Source organism: Saimiri boliviensis, chromosome 10 (genome assembly GCF_048565385.1).
Source record: "Saimiri boliviensis isolate mSaiBol1 chromosome 10, mSaiBol1.pri, whole genome shotgun sequence".
Lineage (NCBI taxonomy): Eukaryota > Metazoa > Chordata > Mammalia > Primates > Cebidae > Saimiri > Saimiri boliviensis.
In genome coordinates, this window is record NC_133458.1 from 28432516 (window position 1) to 28451410 (window position 18895).

The 18895-nt window shown below is 38.5% G+C and overlaps 1 protein-coding gene across 3 annotated transcripts in view; it reads left to right on the plus strand.

Moving 5' to 3' along the window:
• Positions 1-18895, plus strand: part of TNPO3 (transportin 3) — a 103347-nt gene that overhangs the window by 47645 nt on the left and 36807 nt on the right. For all 3 annotated transcript variants that reach the window (XM_039472662.2, XM_039472663.2, XM_039472664.2), the window contains 7 exons: positions 2049-2192; positions 5986-6161; positions 6655-6793; positions 9653-9799; positions 12975-13082; positions 14759-14850; positions 16718-16857. In XM_039472662.2, the coding sequence (XP_039328596.1) occupies positions 2049-2192; positions 5986-6161; positions 6655-6793; positions 9653-9799; positions 12975-13082; positions 14759-14850; positions 16718-16857 (946 nt within the window). The remainder of the gene's footprint in view (positions 1-2048; positions 2193-5985; positions 6162-6654; positions 6794-9652; positions 9800-12974; positions 13083-14758; positions 14851-16717; positions 16858-18895) is intronic.

The following is an 18895-nucleotide window of genomic DNA, read 5'->3' on the forward strand; positions in this document are numbered from 1 at the left end:
GAATTTTTTTTTTTTTTTTTTTTTTTTTTTTGAGACAGAGTTTCGCTCTTGTTGCCCAGGCTGGAGTACAATGGCGCGATCTGGGCTCAATGCAGCCTCCGCCTCCTGGGTTCAGGCAATTCTCCTGCCTCAACCTCCTGAGTAGCTGGGATTACAGGCACGTGCCACCATGCCCAGCTCATTTTTTATATTTTTAGTAGAGACGGGGTGTCACCATGTTGACCAGGATGGTCTCTATCTCTTGACCTCGTGATCCACCCACCTCGGCCTCCCAAAGTGCTGGGATTACAGGCGTGAGCCACCATGCCCCGCCCCAAATCTGAATATCTTAAATAGCTAATAGCTTAATAGTTTTGTGGGAATGAGCTGGTATACAGTCATTCATTAACCCCTCACTTCTCTTCATCTTAGCAACCTAGCACTCTTTGGAGAACAATACTAAAGACAGTCATCTTCAATGTAGATTATGTAGTAGATGAAGCTTTGAGCTGGGAGAATTTTCCTGTGTAGTTTATATCTGCATTGTAACCACAAATATCAATATTTAGCTCTGATTTGGTAGTACATTATGGAATTTCACCCCCACTCCCATACCTCCTGAACCCCATGGAAATTCTATTTTTAACTCATTGCTTGCAAGAGCTATTTTAAAACATTCTTTATCTAGAAAAAGCTGCATTACATTTTACTTTGGAAAAAATATATATTACAAAAACAGTCTACAAGGAGAAACAATGAGTTTTAGTCTAATTCTGTTTTTCTCCTACAGTATTTGTAGTAGTGTCACTTTCTGTGGTTCGAGATGTTTACTATTCTATTACCAAAGCTGAAACATTAGCTTTTCTTGTGGAAATATACAGTAGTATGCCTAGCTTACTCTAGCTTATTATCTATTCTATGACAATCAGGTATATACATAAGTAAATATTACTTGTAAAATAATTTTTTGGATAATACAACTTTAATGCAGAAGTGGGGACTAAGAAATCTAAGTTATTTCTGAAGCAACTTGGCTAGGTCTGTAACCTCTCTCGACCTGTTTTCCCATTGAGAAAGTAAAGACAATAGTAACTACCTATAAAGTTTTATTTGGGAATTATGTTAGTCCGGTCTCACACTGCTAAGTACCTGAAACTGGGTCATTTATTAAAAAAAGAGGTTTAATCAGCTCACGGTTCTGAGGGCTGTACAGGCTTCTGCTAAGGCCTTAGGAAACCTAATCATGGTGGAAGGTGAAGGGGAAGCAGGCAGATCTTTACATGGCTGGCAGGAGAGGGGAGTGGGGGGAGGAGGGGGAGGTGCTACATACACACTTTCAAACAGCTGGAGCTCATGAGACCTCTATCACAAGAACGGCAAGAGGGATGTTCATTCCCATGATTCAGTCACCTCCCACCAGGCCCCTCCTCTAGCACTGGGGATTACAATTTGACATGAGATTTGGGTGGGGACACAGAAGCAAACCATTTTAGGGATTAAGTAGATTAGTGGTATTTAGAATAGCGGTGCCTAGCTGGATGCAGTGGCACGTGCTTGTAGTCCCACCTGGACAATGTAGCAAGACCCTCTCTCTTAAAAGGAAAAAAAGAAAGTGACACTTAAAAAGCAGTTTTGTTTTTTTTTTTTTTTTTTGAGATGGGGTTTTGCTCTTGTTGCCCAGACTAGAGTGCAATGGCGCGATCTTGGCTCACTACAATCTCCATCTCCTGGGTTCAGGCAATTTTCCTGCCTCAGCCTCCTGAGTAGCTGGGATTACAGGCACGCGCCACCATGCCCAGCTAATTTTTGTATTTTTAGTAGAGACAGGGTTTCACCATGTTGACCAGGATGGTCTTGATCTCGTGACCTCATGATCCACCCACCTCGGCCTCCCAAAGTGCTGGGATTACAGGCTTGAGTCACCGGGCCTGGCTAAAAAGCAGTTTTAACTGTTGGCTCTTTTTATTGTCATCCTTCTCACTATACTTGTAAAGTGATTGTAATAATGGTTTAAATATATAGATTAACATTATTCATTTTAAGGTTTTTTTTTTTTTTTTTCTATTCAGATGACCTGTGTGGAAAAAGCAGGAACAGATGAGAAAATGCTTATGAAAGTTTTTCGCTGTTTGGGAAGTTGGTTTAACTTGGGAGTTTTGGACAGTAACTTCATGGCTAACAACAAATTACTAGCACTCCTTTTTGAGGTTTTGGTAAGTAATGACTTTCTTTATCAAAGTACTTCTGCCAATCACTTTCTTAATTAACCTACTGGGAAATAACAGTGTTTTCAGATTTTTGCACAGTAACTTGAAGCTGTGTAATAAGAACGCAGCAGTGTCCCTTCCTTGCTACCACGTGCCAAATTAAAGTATTAGTTTTAATACTTATAATAGAATATAATTGTGTTTAAGAGGAAAACAATCTTATATGCAGATACATGATTTATATCTTAAAATCCAAATAACTATTGGTGTCTTTTTTCTTGTCTTAAAAATATAAAATTATGTATTTCTAATAATGATCATTCTAGATATTTCTATGATGTAATTACATGTGCATCCCAAGTTTAGGGGAGAAAAAACAGAAAGAATTAAAAATTAGTGCAGCCAGAGACAATGATAGATTAAGACATTATCTTTTTAGTTGACATTAAACATCACTGTACATGCAGAATGGATTTGGGGTTTTTGAGATTAGTAGAATAAGTACTAATGTCTTTTTATATACTTGTGTGTTTCTGTAAGCTTTGAAAGTAGCAGTGCCTAGTAATACAGTCTTGCTAGATAGGAGTTAAGGAGTGATTAGAATAAGATTACATTATAGAACGAGAAACTTATCTCAAGCATAAATATTATTGCACAGGTCTTTGGAGAGGAGAAAACTTTGTCTGTTTCTGCTAGAAGGTTTCCTTCAATGAACATGTATTAGTATGGAAACTGCATGTATTCTTAATGTATGCTGATGCACTATTAGAAGATGGTACCATGATGCTATATTGATGCTACCGTGAAGTAAAGAAAGAAAAGAAAGACATTCTTGAAGGAGACATTTGGCATGTTGTTGTTAGTGTATTTCTGCTGTCATTTTTGCATCAGAAGCTAAGTCTCAGGAAAATTAGGATGCCAATCATTGTTTTGCTTGCCATAGTCTGTCTCCATGTATGTTGGTACCCTTCCTTAATAATGATAATATTTATTCTCACCTCAACAAATTGTGTGAAGAATAGTCACTGTAAATAAAGTCATGTCCCACTTTTGTTTAAAAAATTTATATGTGATTACATATAAATGGAGGACAGTCTAGAATGCACTTCAAACTTAACGGTGGTAATTTCTGGGAATTGGTATTGGAGTAAGGAGGAAGTTAAGTAGTATGCCAGGTTTATATTATCTTCTCTGTTGATCCAGTGTCGGGACCGCTCTGTCACTAGGAAGAGTGTTTACCTAGAGTCAGGGTAAAATATATTCCCATTTTTATATTCATTCAGTGGTTTAAAATCATGCTACTTTTTTTCTTTTTGGAGAGAGTGTCACAGGGAGTCAGGGTGTCTGTCCGTTGTCCAGACTGGAGTGGCTTCAGTGGCATGATCGTAGCTCACTGTAGTCTTAAAGCCCTGGGCTCAAGCAATCTTCCTGCCTCAGCCATCCAAGTAACTGGGATATAGGCATGTGCTACCATGCCTGGCTAATTTTTAATTTTTTGTAGAGACAGGGTCTCTTTGTTGACCAGGCTAGTCTCAAAGAGGCCTCAAACAATCCTCACCTCAGCCTCCAAAAGCACTGGGATTACAGATGTGAGCCACCACACCTGGCTCATGTCACATTTTATTTTGCTTTATGTTTGGACCACAACTTTCTTGTACGACTTTTCCCCCATAGCTCTTTAAAAAAACAAAACAAAACAAAACAAAAACAAACAAACAAAAAAAAAAGAAAGAAACAACTTAAAAAAATAAAATACTTGATATATACAAAAGAATAAGTATGAACACTTACCTTTTATAACTTGGTAATACAATGTATATCTTTGAACCTACTATTCAATCAAAGAATAACCTAATGAATAATTTGCATCTGTGTGCTCTCCCAAACCTGGTTATAAAGCTTTTTGTCCCACTGGAGATTTTAAATATCCTTTTAAAAAAACTATTCAAGAAAGACTAATATGCTCTTACTAAATGTATTTAACCTCTCAACTGTACTCTCTTCACTAGAAACCCAAGAGGATTCCCCTGGACCTTTTGGTCTGCTCTGATTTGCATCAGTTGTTATTGGGGTTTTTTTTGTTGTTTTTTGTTTGTTTGTTTTTGAGACAGAGTCTTGCTCTGTTACCCAGGCTGGAGTGCAGTGGCACGGTCTCAGTTCACTGCAGCCTCCACCTCCCTGGCTCAAGTGATTCTCCTGCTTCAGCTCCCGAGTAGCTGTGACTACAGGGGCGTGCCACCATGCCTGGCTAATTTTTGTATTTTTAGTAGAGACAGGGTTTCACCATATTGGCCAGGCTGGTCTTGACCTCTTGACCTTGTGATCCGCTCACCTCGGCCTTTCAAAGTGCTGGGATTACAGGTAAGAGCCACCATGCCCGGCATCACCAGTTCTTTAGATATGCTCCCCAAGATCTTGTCATCTTGGGACTTGCCTTTACTGTGCTTTCTGGATTTGATTAGCTGTTTTTCAAACACCCTCAAATAACTTCTTCAGAAAAGATATAATGGAAAATAAAATTTGAATTTCTGCATGCCTGAGAACTATTTTAATTTTGCTTTCAATCTTGATTGATGGCTTGAATATTATTTTCCTTCAGAATTTTAAAGGCCTTGCTCTCCTTTACTAGCATGCATTATTATTGTTAATGAAAGTTGGAGAACTCTGATTTCTTCTCCTTACTATTACCTCCTTCTCTCTTTCACAGAAATTTTACAGATTTTTGTTTAACTTTGGTATTCTGAAATTTCATAATGATGTGTTTAGGTATGTGTCTTTGGTACTTGCTTAGTGCTTCCATTTTAGGTAGTACTTGAATATCAGAAAAAGGATGGAAAAGATTTTCACAGTTGATAAGGAACACATGGCATTCCATTGGTGGGGCTGTTGTGAACAAGAACATGGAGATTAGAAATGATATGACCATAACTGAGGGACAGAAAAGCTGATTTGCTTGATGTATAAGAAGATAGAAATAGGATTAGGGGCTGGGCACAGTGGTTCACACCTGTAATCCCAGCACTTTGGGAGGCTGAGGTGGGTGGATCATGAGTTTAGAAGTTCAAGACAAGCATGGCCAAGATGATGAAACACTGTATCTACTAAAAATACAAAAATTAGCTGGGCACAGTGGCAGGTGCCTGTAATCCCAGCTACTTGGGAGGCTGAGGCAGGAGAATGGCTTGCACTCGGGTGGCAGAGGTTACAGTGAGCCGAGATCGTGCCACTGCACTCTAGTCTCTGCGATAGAGTAAGACTCCGTCATCTCAAAAAAAAAAAAAAAGAAAAGAAAAGAAGTAGGATTGGGAAGATTGATGGATGTTGTCTCATGGAAAGCTGTCACTTGACTGTTACACATTTAAAGTACATATTCAGAAAGAGGCTGTAATTAGAAAGAAAGAGGCTCTAATTGTTTTCCTATTACAGTCATCCATTACTATCCTCAAAGGATTGGTTCCAGGACCACCCACCACCCCTGCCCCTCTGTGCAGTTTCCAAAATATGCAGATGCCCAAGTCCCATACATAAAATGGTGCAGTATTTGCATATAACCTCCCCACATCTTCCTATATACTCAAAACACCTCTAGCTTATTTAGAATACCTAATACAATGTAAATGCTATGTAAATAGTTGTTATATGGGGACTTTTAAGTTTGTGTTTTTCATTGTATTATTACTACTTATATTTTGAATATTTTCTATTGATGGTTGGTCAAACCCAAGGGTGTGCAGGGCCAACTGTAGATCACTCTTTAGTTATAATACTTCTTGCTTTCCTATTCCTGCTACCTCCCCAGCAACAGGATAAGACCTCATCTAACCTACATGAAGCTGCTTCAGACTGTGTTTGCTCAGCTCTCTATGCCATTGAGAATGTGGAGACTAACTTGCCATTAGCCATGCAGCTTTTTCAGGGAGTGCTGACATTGGAGACTGCCTATCATATGGCTGTGGCACGTGAAGATTTAGACAAGTGAGTAATTGTTTTAAGTCTGGAGCCCTGGGTTTACCTACAGTCTGGTCATTCTTTTAAGTCACTTTTTATTATTTGTGTGTCATTTGTGATTGTTGGTGATTTTGTAAATATGCAGATAGTACTTCCTAAAGATGCTCTGCTATTCTCATCTGGACCTAGAGTGGCAAATTGGATACAGAGTTTGTAGAATTACCATAGAGAGGGTAAGGCTTTAAAAATTAGAGACAGACTTTAAAATAACAAGTGTGATTTGATGGGAATTTTTATTCAAATGTTTTAATAATTGAGAATTTGAACTGACAAGTCACATGTCTAAGAGTATATGATCTAGATAAAGGTGTCTGTTATGGAGATTGTGATACAGCATAGCAAATAATCACTAGATGTCCCTTAGACTGAGGAACGTATTATTTATTTGATTAACTGTGTCTGTATATACTCAACAATATCCAGATTTCTGACTTGTTGCCCTCATTCCCATCTTCTACAGAGTTCTGAATTACTGCCGTATTTTCACTGAATTATGTGAAACTTTTCTTGAAAAAATTGTTTGTACTCCAGGCCAAGGTCTTGGGGACCTCCGAACTCTGGAGCTGCTTCTTATCTGTGCAGGACATCCTCAGTATGAGGTAGTGTTTATACTATGCTAAGGCCGTTATTCTTCAAGTTATGTGCTGCATATTATCTGTATTTCATTGCCTCATGCCCACCTTTTTATTCTTGAGAAATTATAGTCTTGTTTTTAATTAACATGATTTCCTCTGTTTTGGAATTTAAAAAAAATTATATTTGGGTTTCTGTGTTGTGTGCATTTCTATTTTATTACCTGGTTAGCTTGGCTGACTGTTGTAGGCCCCTCAAGGAACTCATTAGAAAGGAAGCTTTTCCACCGAACCCCTTGTCTAGCTTGGCTCTAGAGCTTTATAGCTAAAAACCACCAAATTCTAACTATACCTCCACAAGTCCTAACACCTCAAATTTTTCTCCAAATGATGGATGAGAATGAAAAAGGAATTGAAAAGACGTAAGGTTCTCTGTCATTCAGAATCCTTGACACCCTACCTGCCTCTTTTAGGTTTGCTGGATTTTTAAAAATCTCATTTATTTGAGAAGTTTTACCTCTTCATAGTATAAGAAATGAGAAAGGGCCGGGCATGGTGGCTCACGCCTGTAATCCCAGCACTTCGGGAGGCCGAGGTGGGTGGATCACTTCAGGTCAGGAGTTCGAGACCAGCCTCTCCAATATGGGGAAACCTGTCTCCACTAAACATACAAAAATTAGCTGGATCTGATGGCTCATACCTATAATCTCAGCTACTTGGGAGGATGAGGCAGGAGAATTGCTTGAACCTGGCAAGCAGAGGTTGCAGTGAGCCAAGATTGGCCACTCACTCCAGCCTGGGTGACAAGAGCAAAACTCCATCTCAAAAAAAAAAAAAAAAGTGAGAAAGAAGTGCTCCCAAGTTGGGCATTGTTTTAAATAGCTCTGTTTTGGATCCTTGGTGGGGAAAGGGTGGTAGGCCTTTTACACTGCCTTCGGCACAGTGGTCCTCGGACTCACAGCTTTATCTGTTATCAAATACAAGACAAGTTTTATTTGTTTTACATAATATCATGAGGTTACCTAGATTTGAGTGAAACCCAAAACATGTCTGGCAGAAGTATAACACCACACACTTAACACTCTTTAAACAGTGCCATATGGAAAAGAGGCTGCAAATAAAGTCCCAGGCTTTTTCTTCCTTTCTCTCACACTCAAAAAAAAGCAGGTAAATAAAAGTGACATGAAGCTGAATCAGTTATGTTCAGGAAGTTACAGGTGGTTTGCCAAGTAAGAAATGTTCTAATCTCAAACATTCAATGCAATAATTTCAGAATTTTCAGAAAAATACTTTTAAAAAGACTTCTGGCTGAGCACAGAGGTTCATTCCTCTAATCCCAACACTTTAGGAGGCATAGGTGGGAGGATCGCTTGAGCCCAGAAGTTTGAGACCAGCCTGGGCAACATAGTAAGACCTTGTCTCTACAGAAAATTTTAAAAATTAGCTGGGTCTACGTAGTGCTGGAGGCTGAGCAGGAGGATCACTTTAGCCTAGGAGTTCGAGGCTGCAGTGAGCCTTGATTACGCCACTACACTCCAGCCTAGGTAGCAGAGCAAGATCCAGTCTCTGCAGAAAATTTTTAAGATTAGCCAGACATGGTGGCAAGCACCTGTAGTCCCTAGCTACTCAGGAGGCTGTGTGGGAGGATCCCTTGAGCCCAGAAGTTCAAGGCTGCAGTGAGCCATGATCATGCCACTACACTCCAGCTTAAGTGACCTCATCTCTAAAGAAAACATACGTATTTTTTGAGACAGGGTCTCACTCTGTTGCCCAGGCTAGAATGCTGTGGTGTGATCACGGCTCACTGCAGTCTCAACCTCCTGGGCTCAGGTGATCCTCTGACCTCAGCCTTCCCGGTAGCTGGGAATATAGGCATATACCACAAACATGCCTGGCTAATTTTTGTATTTTTTGTAGAGATGGTGTTTCGCATCCGGCTGAAATTTGTTTTAAATAAAACTGAATGTGGTGGCTCATGCCTACTGTAGTTCCAGCAGTTTGGGAGATTTAGGTGGGAGCATTACTTGAGGCCAGGAGTCAAAACCATCCTGGGCTGGATGGTAAGATGCTGTTTCTTTTTTTTTTTTTTTTGAGACGGAGTTTCGCTCTTGTTACCCAGGCTGGAGTGCAATGGCGTAATCTCGGCTCACCGCAACCTCCGCCTCCTGGGTTCAGGCAATTCTCCTGCCTCAGCCTCCTGAGTAGCTGGGATTACAGGCATGTGCCACCATGCCCAGCTACTTTTTTGTATTTTTAGTAGAGACGGGGTTTCACCATGTTGACCAGGATGGTCTCGATCTCTTGACCTTGTGATCCACCAGCCTCGGCCTCCCAAAGTGCTGGGATTACAGGCTTGAGCCACCGCGCCCGGCCATGACGCTGTTTCTACTAAAAAAAAAAATAAAAATAAAAGTTAGCTGGGCTTGGTGGTGTGTACCCGTAGTCCCAGCTACTTGGAAGGCTGAGGCAGGAGGATCCCTTGAGCCCAGGAGCTTGAGGCAGCAGTGAGCTGTGTTCGGGCCACTGCACTCTAGCCAGGCAATAGAATGAAACTCCATGTCTAAAAAATAAATAAAGACTTCCATGTCTGTTATCATTTTCTCTAAATTCAAAATTCAGTCTGCTTTTGGAGACATTACCTCAGGACTAAATGGAATGTAAAGCCAGTCATTGTAAATGGCATTTTGGGCCTAACATGGGAAGACAGTTTGGGGGATGATGCTAAATCTGCTAGAGAAAAGGTGGCTTCTTAACTGGCTCTTCTCATGTTATTTAAAAATATATCTTCCTTCCTATATGGTTATGGTGATAATAAAAAAGTGTCATCTTATTCTATTTCTTTCCCATTCCAATAAATCATCTCTTTTTTTTTTTTTAATCTAACAGGTAGTAGAAATTTCCTTTAACTTTTGGTACCGACTAGGGGAGCATTTGTACAAAACTAACGATGAAGTTATTCATGGCATCTTCAAAGCTTATATTCAGAGGCTGCTTCACGCCTTGGCTCGACACTGCCAGCTGGAACCAGACCATGTAAGTTCCCTTCTCTACTTCTGCAAATCTTTATTTCCTCCTCTGGTCAATGCCAACTTGAAAAAGAACTGAAAAGATAGATAATAAACCTGGCTGGGCACCGTGATTCAGCCTTTAGTCCCAGCACTTTGGGAAGGTGAGGCGGATGGATCGCTTGAGCCCAGGAGTTCATGAATAGCCTGGACAACATAGGGAGACCCCTGTCTCTACAAAAAGAAACGAAAAAAATTAACTGGGCCTGGTGGTACACACATGTAGTCCTAGCTACTAAGGAGGCTGAGGTGGGAGGATCAGCAGGTTTTGTCACTCTGCGGCTTATACTGAAGAAGTCAGTACCAGTATCATCTGTTATGCCTATTTAGGGAAAAAAACCACTCTAGCTAAACTAGTAATTCTTTTCCTAGGAATTTATCTTAAATCTGCAGAAGAAAAAATAGCTATTTTATGTACAAATGTTATCTATAAAAGTAAAAATTATAAGCCTACGTATAGCAAGCAGTATAAGAAAAATTATGTGAATTATGATGTAGGAACTTGATGCAGCAGTTTAAAAGTAGTATTGGTAAGAGAAAAATTAGAATGTACTCTTATTAATAGTACTCTTAATTTTGTACTCTTATTAATAGTGGAAAATAAGTGGTGAGATGAAAACTAATACAAAAGTGAAATATTTTTGTGTATGATTTTCCCCCATAAACATACACATTTAAAAAATCTTTTTTATACTGATTTTATAGTTTTAAAGAAAATATCGAAATAATCTATTTGCTTAGAAAAAACTGGAAATATTATTAATTTATTAGAAAACTCTTCAAACTTCATGCTTAGTCTTTTCAAATTTTGTCACATTTATTTCATCCTGTTGGTTGGTTGAATCCGTCTTTAATGTAGGACCTGGAGTAAGTTTCATTGCTTACAGTTAAATTCTATATGCTATTCTCTTAATTTTAATGTAAACATTGTATTTGAGTCATGGTATTTTATGTATCCGCAGAACCTTAGTCATGATCTAGTCTAGTGGTTTTCAAACTGTACCCGCCCCTGCTTTTTTTTAAGTGAAAAATCTGGTCTTGAGTGGTGGCTCATGCCTGTAATCCCAGCACTTTGGGAGGCCGAGGTAGGCGGATCCTTTGAGGTCAGGAGTCCATCCTGGCCAACATGGTGAAATCCCAACTCTACTAAAAATACAAAAATCAGGTGAGCGTGTTGGCAGGTGCCTGTAATCCCAGCTGCTCGGGAGGCTGAGGCAGGAGAATTGCTTGAATCCAGGAGGCAGAGGTTGCAGTGAGCCAAGATTGTGCCACTGCACCCCAACCTGGGCGATAGAGCAAGAAAGGCTCTGTCTCGAAAATAAATAAATAAAGTGAAGAATCCTATCTTCAACCATATTTTACTTGGAAGCCTCATTTATAAAGCAGGGCCCCTTTGCTTTAAATGGCTCTGCGCTTAATCCCTTTTTTGCCTTTGCTAATTCTGTGGCACCATTTCCTTTGTGGGTAATTTCTTACACTTGTAAGTGTATCATGCTTTATAATTTGTATAGTGCTTTAATAATGTTAGCCATTATTTTATCTGAGGTAGCCATAATTTTCTCCTCATTTTGTGACCTTAATTTCTTCATCTTAAAGCAAGGAGATTGCACTAGATTAGCAATTCTCAATAGTACCAAGGGCTTTTTCCAGGTATTTAGGTCCAGGATTCTCATACATGCCTTTAACCATCTTATAATTGGTAACTCTTTGTTTACTTACAGAAGTGTGTCAGAATAGGAAAGATATAGAAGTGTTTGGAATAGGAAAGCATGGAATATAAATGACCTTTAAATTTTTAATGAAAAATTTCAAATGTACAGCAAACATGAAATAATGTCATAGTGAACATCTGTATACCTACCACCTAAATTCCACCATTCATATTTTACTACAGTTATTTTATGTATCTGTCCACCTACATGAAATGTTTTTTAAGTTAAAAATTCTGGGTTGGGTGATCCTTGACCTCGTGGGTTCAAGCAGTCCTCTCACCTTGGCCTCCCAAAGTGCTCAGTTTTGTAATCCCAGCACTTTGGGAGGCCAAAGTGGGAGGATCACTTGAACCCAGGAGTTTGAGACCAGCCTGGGCAATATAGTGAGGTCTCATCTCTACAAAAAATTTTAAAAATTTACACCATGGCTCATGCCTGTAATTCGGGCACTTTGGGAGGGCAAGGTGGGCAGATGGCTTGAGCTCAGGAGTTCAAGACCAGCCTGGCAACATGGTGAAACCGCAACTCTACCAAAAATATAAAAATTAGCTGGGCGTGGTGACACATGCCTGTAGTCCCAGTTGCTTGGGGGCTAAGATAAGAGGATTGCTTGAGCCCCTGAGGTCAAGGCTGCAGTGAGCTGAGATAATGTCACTGCACTCCAAACTCGGTGACGGAGCGAGACTTTGTCTCAAATATAAAAATAAAATTCTATTTTCTGTGTGAAGTTACTGTGACAGTGGTTGATTTTGGTAGATCTGGAAACATAAATTTTCAGAGTTTGTTTGGCATTCTTTAGATAGGCTTATCACTTAATATACCACTTCCAGGTCGCTTCTCACTCTCACCAAGCCACATTTTTCCAACAACAAAATAAGCTGTAGCTTAGAAATAGAGAATATGGCCAGGGCATGGTGGCTCAGGCCCGTAATCCTGGCACTTTGGGAGGCTAAGGCGGGTAGATCAGGAGACCAGCCTGGCCAACATGGTGAAACCCCCATCTCTACTAAAAATACAAAAATTAGCCGGCAGGTGGCTCGTGCCTGTAATCCTAGTTACCTGGGAGGCTGAGGCAGGAGAATCACTGGAACCCAGGAGGCACAGGTTGCAGTGAGCAGAGATTGTGCCACTGTGCTCCAGTCTGGGCGACAGAGTGAGACTCCATCTGAAAAGAAAAAAGATATACAAAATACACACACAAATAAAAGAGTTTCTCGTGGTAAAGGCAGATAATAGGTTGTGTTGACTTAGCATATTTGGGAAATACTCTGTCTATAATAAAATACCCTTGTGATTGAGGCAACTTTTGTTCATTGAAACTTTATTGCTTAATGATTTAAGTAAAAATTCTGGACTGATTCTTGATTTTTATAGAGGTCATTGAAAGCTGCAGTGAGTTTAAAACAAATATTATCTGATTTGAAATTTTAGGAGGGGGTTCCTGAGGAGACTGATGACTTTGGGGAGTTTCGGATGAGGGTGTCAGACCTGGTAAAGGACTTGATTTTCTTGATAGGATCTATGGAGTGTTTTGCTCAGGTAAGCCTATTTGGAGATTGTTTCCACTTTTGCTGATCATCTTAATTGTGCTCACTTCTGTGTCTTCGGTAAATGTTCCATCTTATTTCTTCAATCTTAGTGGCTGAATGAGATAATAGGTATGCAAGTGCCTAGCACACTGCCTGGCATATAGTAGCTATGTTTATTTAACATTTTACACGTCAGTTGTAGTCTCTGGATGGTTTACTCTATACGTTTACAATGAGAGCTGTTCCACTTGTACAGCTGGAATAGAAGATCATAGATAAGCTCTAGGATACTTATAGGGAATTTGGACCTAGCCAGGAACAATAGGCAAGTGTTTCTGCTTTAGTAATGATATACCAACTCCTGGTAATTCTTTTAGTTATTTGGCATTATCTTTGTCCACACTTATGGTTAGATTCCTGTGCACTTTCATCCCAGAGGTGACTATGCTAGAGTAGAAGATTCGTAGTCCAGAGGTTTTCCTGACAGTCAGTGATTAACTTTTTACCTCATAACATTACAGTCATCATCATTCCATGTCACTTAACATTAGTATAATTTCAGGTGGTTTCTATATTGCTGGATTATACTCTAATGAGCTCTGAAATACTACTTTAGAAGCTTTGTCACAGCAATACTGAATTAACCTAAATTTCTTTTTGTAACTGATTTTTTGTATATATGGGCATAATACAATCTAGAAAGTGTTAATAAAAAGTATAACTATTTTCATTAAGCAAAACATACTTCTTGACCCATCCAGGAAGAGTTGGAGATTCTTAGAAAACCACTTAAGTGAGATCCCTGTAACTTAGACAGATGACCTCTGCTCAGATTTCGGCTCTTTTCTCTTTGACTCTATAGCTTTGTGAAATCCTTTGATCTTCTCCAGACTTACTATACAAATTTATGTAAATTATCAATGTTGTTCAAGATATAGTTGTGGAACACGAGCCTCATGAGATGTTTTTTGCCAAAAAAAGTTATATCATTAAAGTTAAGAAATGATGTAAATAGTATATTAAAGGCTCTATGAAGTTGTATAAAAAGGGAACTGTTTAATTTTGCCTTCCCTAGCAGTATCTGTTATTTGACTGTGAAAATATTATTTAGTCATATTCTGTAGGTATATATAATGTGGGAAATTCTGGACCAGAACATCTCTGAGTATTCTGCAAGGTGTACCTTTAAAAAAAATAATAATAATCTGCTTGGATACAGTATTGTGATAGGTACTTCTAAACAGCTGCTTTTTAGCAATTGAATCAGTACTACCAGTGTTGATGCAAACAAGTAGTTTAAAACAATAGAAATTTAAAGCCAATACATATGCAGAGGATTTAGATTGTGTCTCCATTTTAAGTGTGTTTATGTATTTATCAGTTATTATCAGGACCAGGAAAAGACACCCATGTACTGTGTTTTGTTTTTCTCATAGTAGTCATTTTCTGGGGGCAGATGATAATTTTGATAAACTCTTGGGGGTCTAAATGGGTTTATTTCAAATATTAAAATAGTTACTCTAGTTAGTGATGATGTAAAAAAATGAAAATATTCTTGTCTGGCTTGAGAGATAATTAGATTTAGAAACAGGTAGCAGGATTTACTTTAACTGGATTTTTTGTTTTGTTTGTTTTGGCGTTCTGTTTTCTGTTTAATGGATGCATAATCCACCTCTTCTTCTCTAGTTATATTCTACTCTGAAAGAAGGCAACCCACCCTGGGAGGTGACAGAAGCGGTTCTCTTTATCATGGCTGCTATAGCAAAGAGTGTTGATCCGTGAGTGTCTCCTAAGTCTTTTGCTGGGAACTCTAAATATCAAAAGGAAGGAAAATTACACTACTTTTTTCTTACATGGTATATAACTGGAGACTTTTAGAACTTCTTACTTCTGTTGTGCTGTCTAGTCTTCTGACTTCTAGAGTCTAGTCCAGGGTAGCCTGAATTGCTGATACCATGTTTTAACCGTATTTCCTAGAGCTGAAATTATTTTATTCTTGATGCTAGCAATGGAATGCTGATTTATTTTTCCAACTGAGGCTCCCTTGTGAAAGTTGATATGGTAAAGAATTTGTTAGACTGTTTAATTCTTGGTGCTTGCTTAAAAGCAATTGAATAATGGGTTTCCCGCTTTTGTGACCTTGAGTAAGTTATCCTTACAAAATTAATCACATTGTTTTGAGTTTCAGAGAGGCAAGGCATAGGCACCTTTTCACCTAAAAGAGCCAGATCTAAAGGGCAATTACTAGTTTGGTTATGGCTATTGAAAATTTTCAAATTGTTCGAATTTTACTTACAATTGCATAGCATAGAAATTCTATTTACTTTGTGCCATGAGTATATAAATTATGTTAATGTTTTTCACATTGAATTGTGATCTGATACCTGCAATCAAGCTCTCTATTCAGTCTTGATTGGAGAGATCGTTAAGGCAGATATTTATAAAAAGCACAGTACTTCTTTCTTAGCTGCCTTTCAGGGCCTCAATGAGATCTTATATTGTTTCTAATCCAGTAAATATTCAAGGAGGTAGAATAGGTTTATTTTTCTCTATTAAGAAGTTCTGGTTCTTAATTACATACATATCACACTATTTACTCTTAAACCCATTTTGGTGTCATTTTGAACCTTCTGTGACAAGTCTGAAGATTATAAAAATCATTAATAGTCTAATATGTCTTGGTTTGAAAAATGGTGGGTAGATAGTCTTCATTAATTGGCCTAGTGTCCCTAGGAAACATAAGGCATAAATGAGAGATTTGATACATTTTTCTGTTTATCTGCGTTTCAAGCCAACTGCATGATTATAATTTTTTTAGTGCATATAAAAGGACTTAATAGACCTAGTTTATCAGCAGAGGGTAATCTTGCTCTAATCCAGGACATTATTTACATTTGAAACATCTTTCATTTCTGGATTAAGTTCTGCCACTTTGGGGGCATACTCCACTCTATTCAAAAGGCCTTTAGCCAGTATATTTTGTGGCGGGCAGTGGGAGAAGGAGAGGGAACAGATAAACTCATGGAGCTATGGAAAGTGTTTGGTTAATTTTCCCTCATGTTCCAAATTGGGGCACCTTAACCTGTTTCTGCAGCTTGTTTTCTTGTTTCAGTTAGTGAGCTGGCTACCCATACTCACCTGTTCTTAAAGTTTCCAATATCCAGCTATAAGAAATCTTTTGGAGAATAACAACAGAGAGTGGTCTGTGAGAATTATTCATTCATCTAATTAGCCATTCAGCAATATTTATTGAGTGCCCACTATGTGCCAGGTACTGTTCTAGGTACTGCAGCTATAGGAATAAATAAAATAGATTCTTTAAAAGAAGACATTCATCCACAGTAAATGTCTGCCTCTCCAATTTAAAGAGCCTGTGTTTGATAGCTTGGTGTGTCTTTAGACACTTTGCTGGCATTCAGAAGATTAAGGAGCAGTATGTTTTTTCTGAAACAGTATCTTTCATTTCTGTCTTTTCCCCTTTTTTGAGAATTTGAAAATCTTTCATAACAAATACCAAGTACTTTTATCTTAATGGTTATTTAGAAAGAAGCCTTTTAACAATGCTATGTGTCATCACAGGCTGTTATTTGGCCAGAATATAACTTCTGAAATCAGTAACTGTGAGTACTTACTGTCTGTACTCAGGGAGAACAATCCAACACTTGTGGAAGTCCTAGAAGGAGTTGTCCGCCTTCCAGAGACTGTACATACAGCTGTGCGATACACCAGCATTGAATTGGTTGGAGAGATGAGTGAAGTAGTTGATCGAAATCCTCAGTTCCTTGGTATGTGTGATCTCTCTCCTCTGCCACTTCTAACTTGTCATTTTTCTGATTTTTCTTCTCATCTCTTACTTTTGCATTTGTTTTCCTTTCTGTTTTTTTCTTTTTTCTTTTTTTAACAGAATGTTTATAGAAACTGAGAGTAAACAGTATATCCTAAGTTAGTGCTTAGTTGATACAACATTTATAGTTTAATCTGGGAGAAGGACTTTTGAAAGATTAAATCTACAGATAGAGAAACTGAACAGTTAGCTTCTAGTAGTCTGTTTAAGCATGAACATTTATGTCTCTAATATGGCATATGCTTAAGCTAATCAGACTCTCTTATAGTTCTTACCTACTAGAAGCTTCTAAAGAGCCAAAGCAAAGGAGGTGATTTTTCACTTGTGATACATGCTCCATTTAAAAACCAAGAATTAGTATTTAAAACTAAATAACGACAAATTAATATGAAGACTCTTATATAACCTCTGGCTGTCCTATTGACTTGAAAAAATAACTAAAGATCATAAGTAACAAGTTTAGAATTAATGTCATTTATTCTAACCTCCTCATTTTATAATAAGGAAATTGAGGCCCAAAGAGTCTAAATAACTTATTCAGGATAATACATATCAAGTCCTGACATTTAAGAGGGATACATTCTGAGAATTTTAATAATGCCAAAATTTGTAATTAGTATTGTATCATTAAGTTTGATGTGTTTTCTGTGTATATCTTTATTATCGTCATTTTACTGGATTTTATTTTACACATCTGTTTTTATTGACTGAAAGACATGCTAAAAAGTGAATGTGTTCTTTGTTTCTATACAGTGAGCTGCTTTCTAAGTTCAACATACTATTTCTGTCTTTCTTTCCTTTTTTTCTTTTTTGAGAGAGAGTTTCGTTTTGTTGCCCAGGCTGGAGTGCAGTGGTGTGATCTTGGCTCACTACAACCTCTGCCTCCCAAATTCAAGTGATTCTCCTGCGTCAGCCTTCCGAGTAGCTGGGATTACAAGTGCATGCCACTATGCCCACTATTTTTTGTATTTTTTAGTAGAGACAGGGTTTCACCATGTTGGTCAGGCTGTTCTTGAACTCCTGACCTCAAGTGATCCGCCCACTTTGGGCTCCCAAAGTGCTAGGATTACAGGCATGAGCCACCACACCCGGCCCAGCATACTATTTCCAAGTGTTTTCAAAATGCCTGTTTTCTCATTCTTAGATTTCTGCACTTAATCTGGCTCAACATTTGGCTTTCTTTTCTGAACTACCTTTCCACCAAGAAACATAGTAGATTTGTTTGTGTTTTAATACCTTCAGTTAATGTCCAGAAAGAAGCAAATCCGGGTTGAATTGCAGACTCTTATAAAAAGATTTATCATTCAGTGCCACCTTCCTTGCAGTATCTCATTCAGATTTGTGCCTCAGTAGTAGACAGATTGCTCTGTGTTCATTCTCAGAATAGTCAAAACCATAAATATCCAATTTGAGAATCACAGAAGTCTACATTATTAGAGTTGCTTGGGCTAGGTTCTTAGAGTCTAGGTCTTTTGATTCCTAAAATAACCAGGGTTGGGTTTTGGTTTTGGTTTTTTCTTTTTAGTGGAGGTAGGGCAGGTTGTGCTGAGTTTGGACATTGTATTGATCATTAGACTAAAAATGGACATAATTGTTTTAAATGGGCTTTAAGACATTATTCTTGGCCGGGTATGGTCGTTCATGCCTGGAATCCCAGCACTTTGGGAGACTGAGGCAAGTGAACATCTGAGTTCAGGAGTTTGAGACCAGCCTGGCCAACAGGCGAAACCCCGTCTCTACTAAAAATATAAAAAAATTAGCCAGGCGTGGTGGTGCATGCCTATAATCCCAGCTACTTGGGAGGCTGAGGCAGGGAGAATCGCTTGAACCCAGGAGGCAGAGGTTATAGTGAGCTGAGATTGCGCCACTGCACTTCAGCCTGGTTGACAGAGCAAGACTCCATCTTAAAAAAAAAAAAAAAGATATTATTCTTTTGGTTCTTTATACTTTTTCACTGTTTGCTACAAGGTCAATCTGAA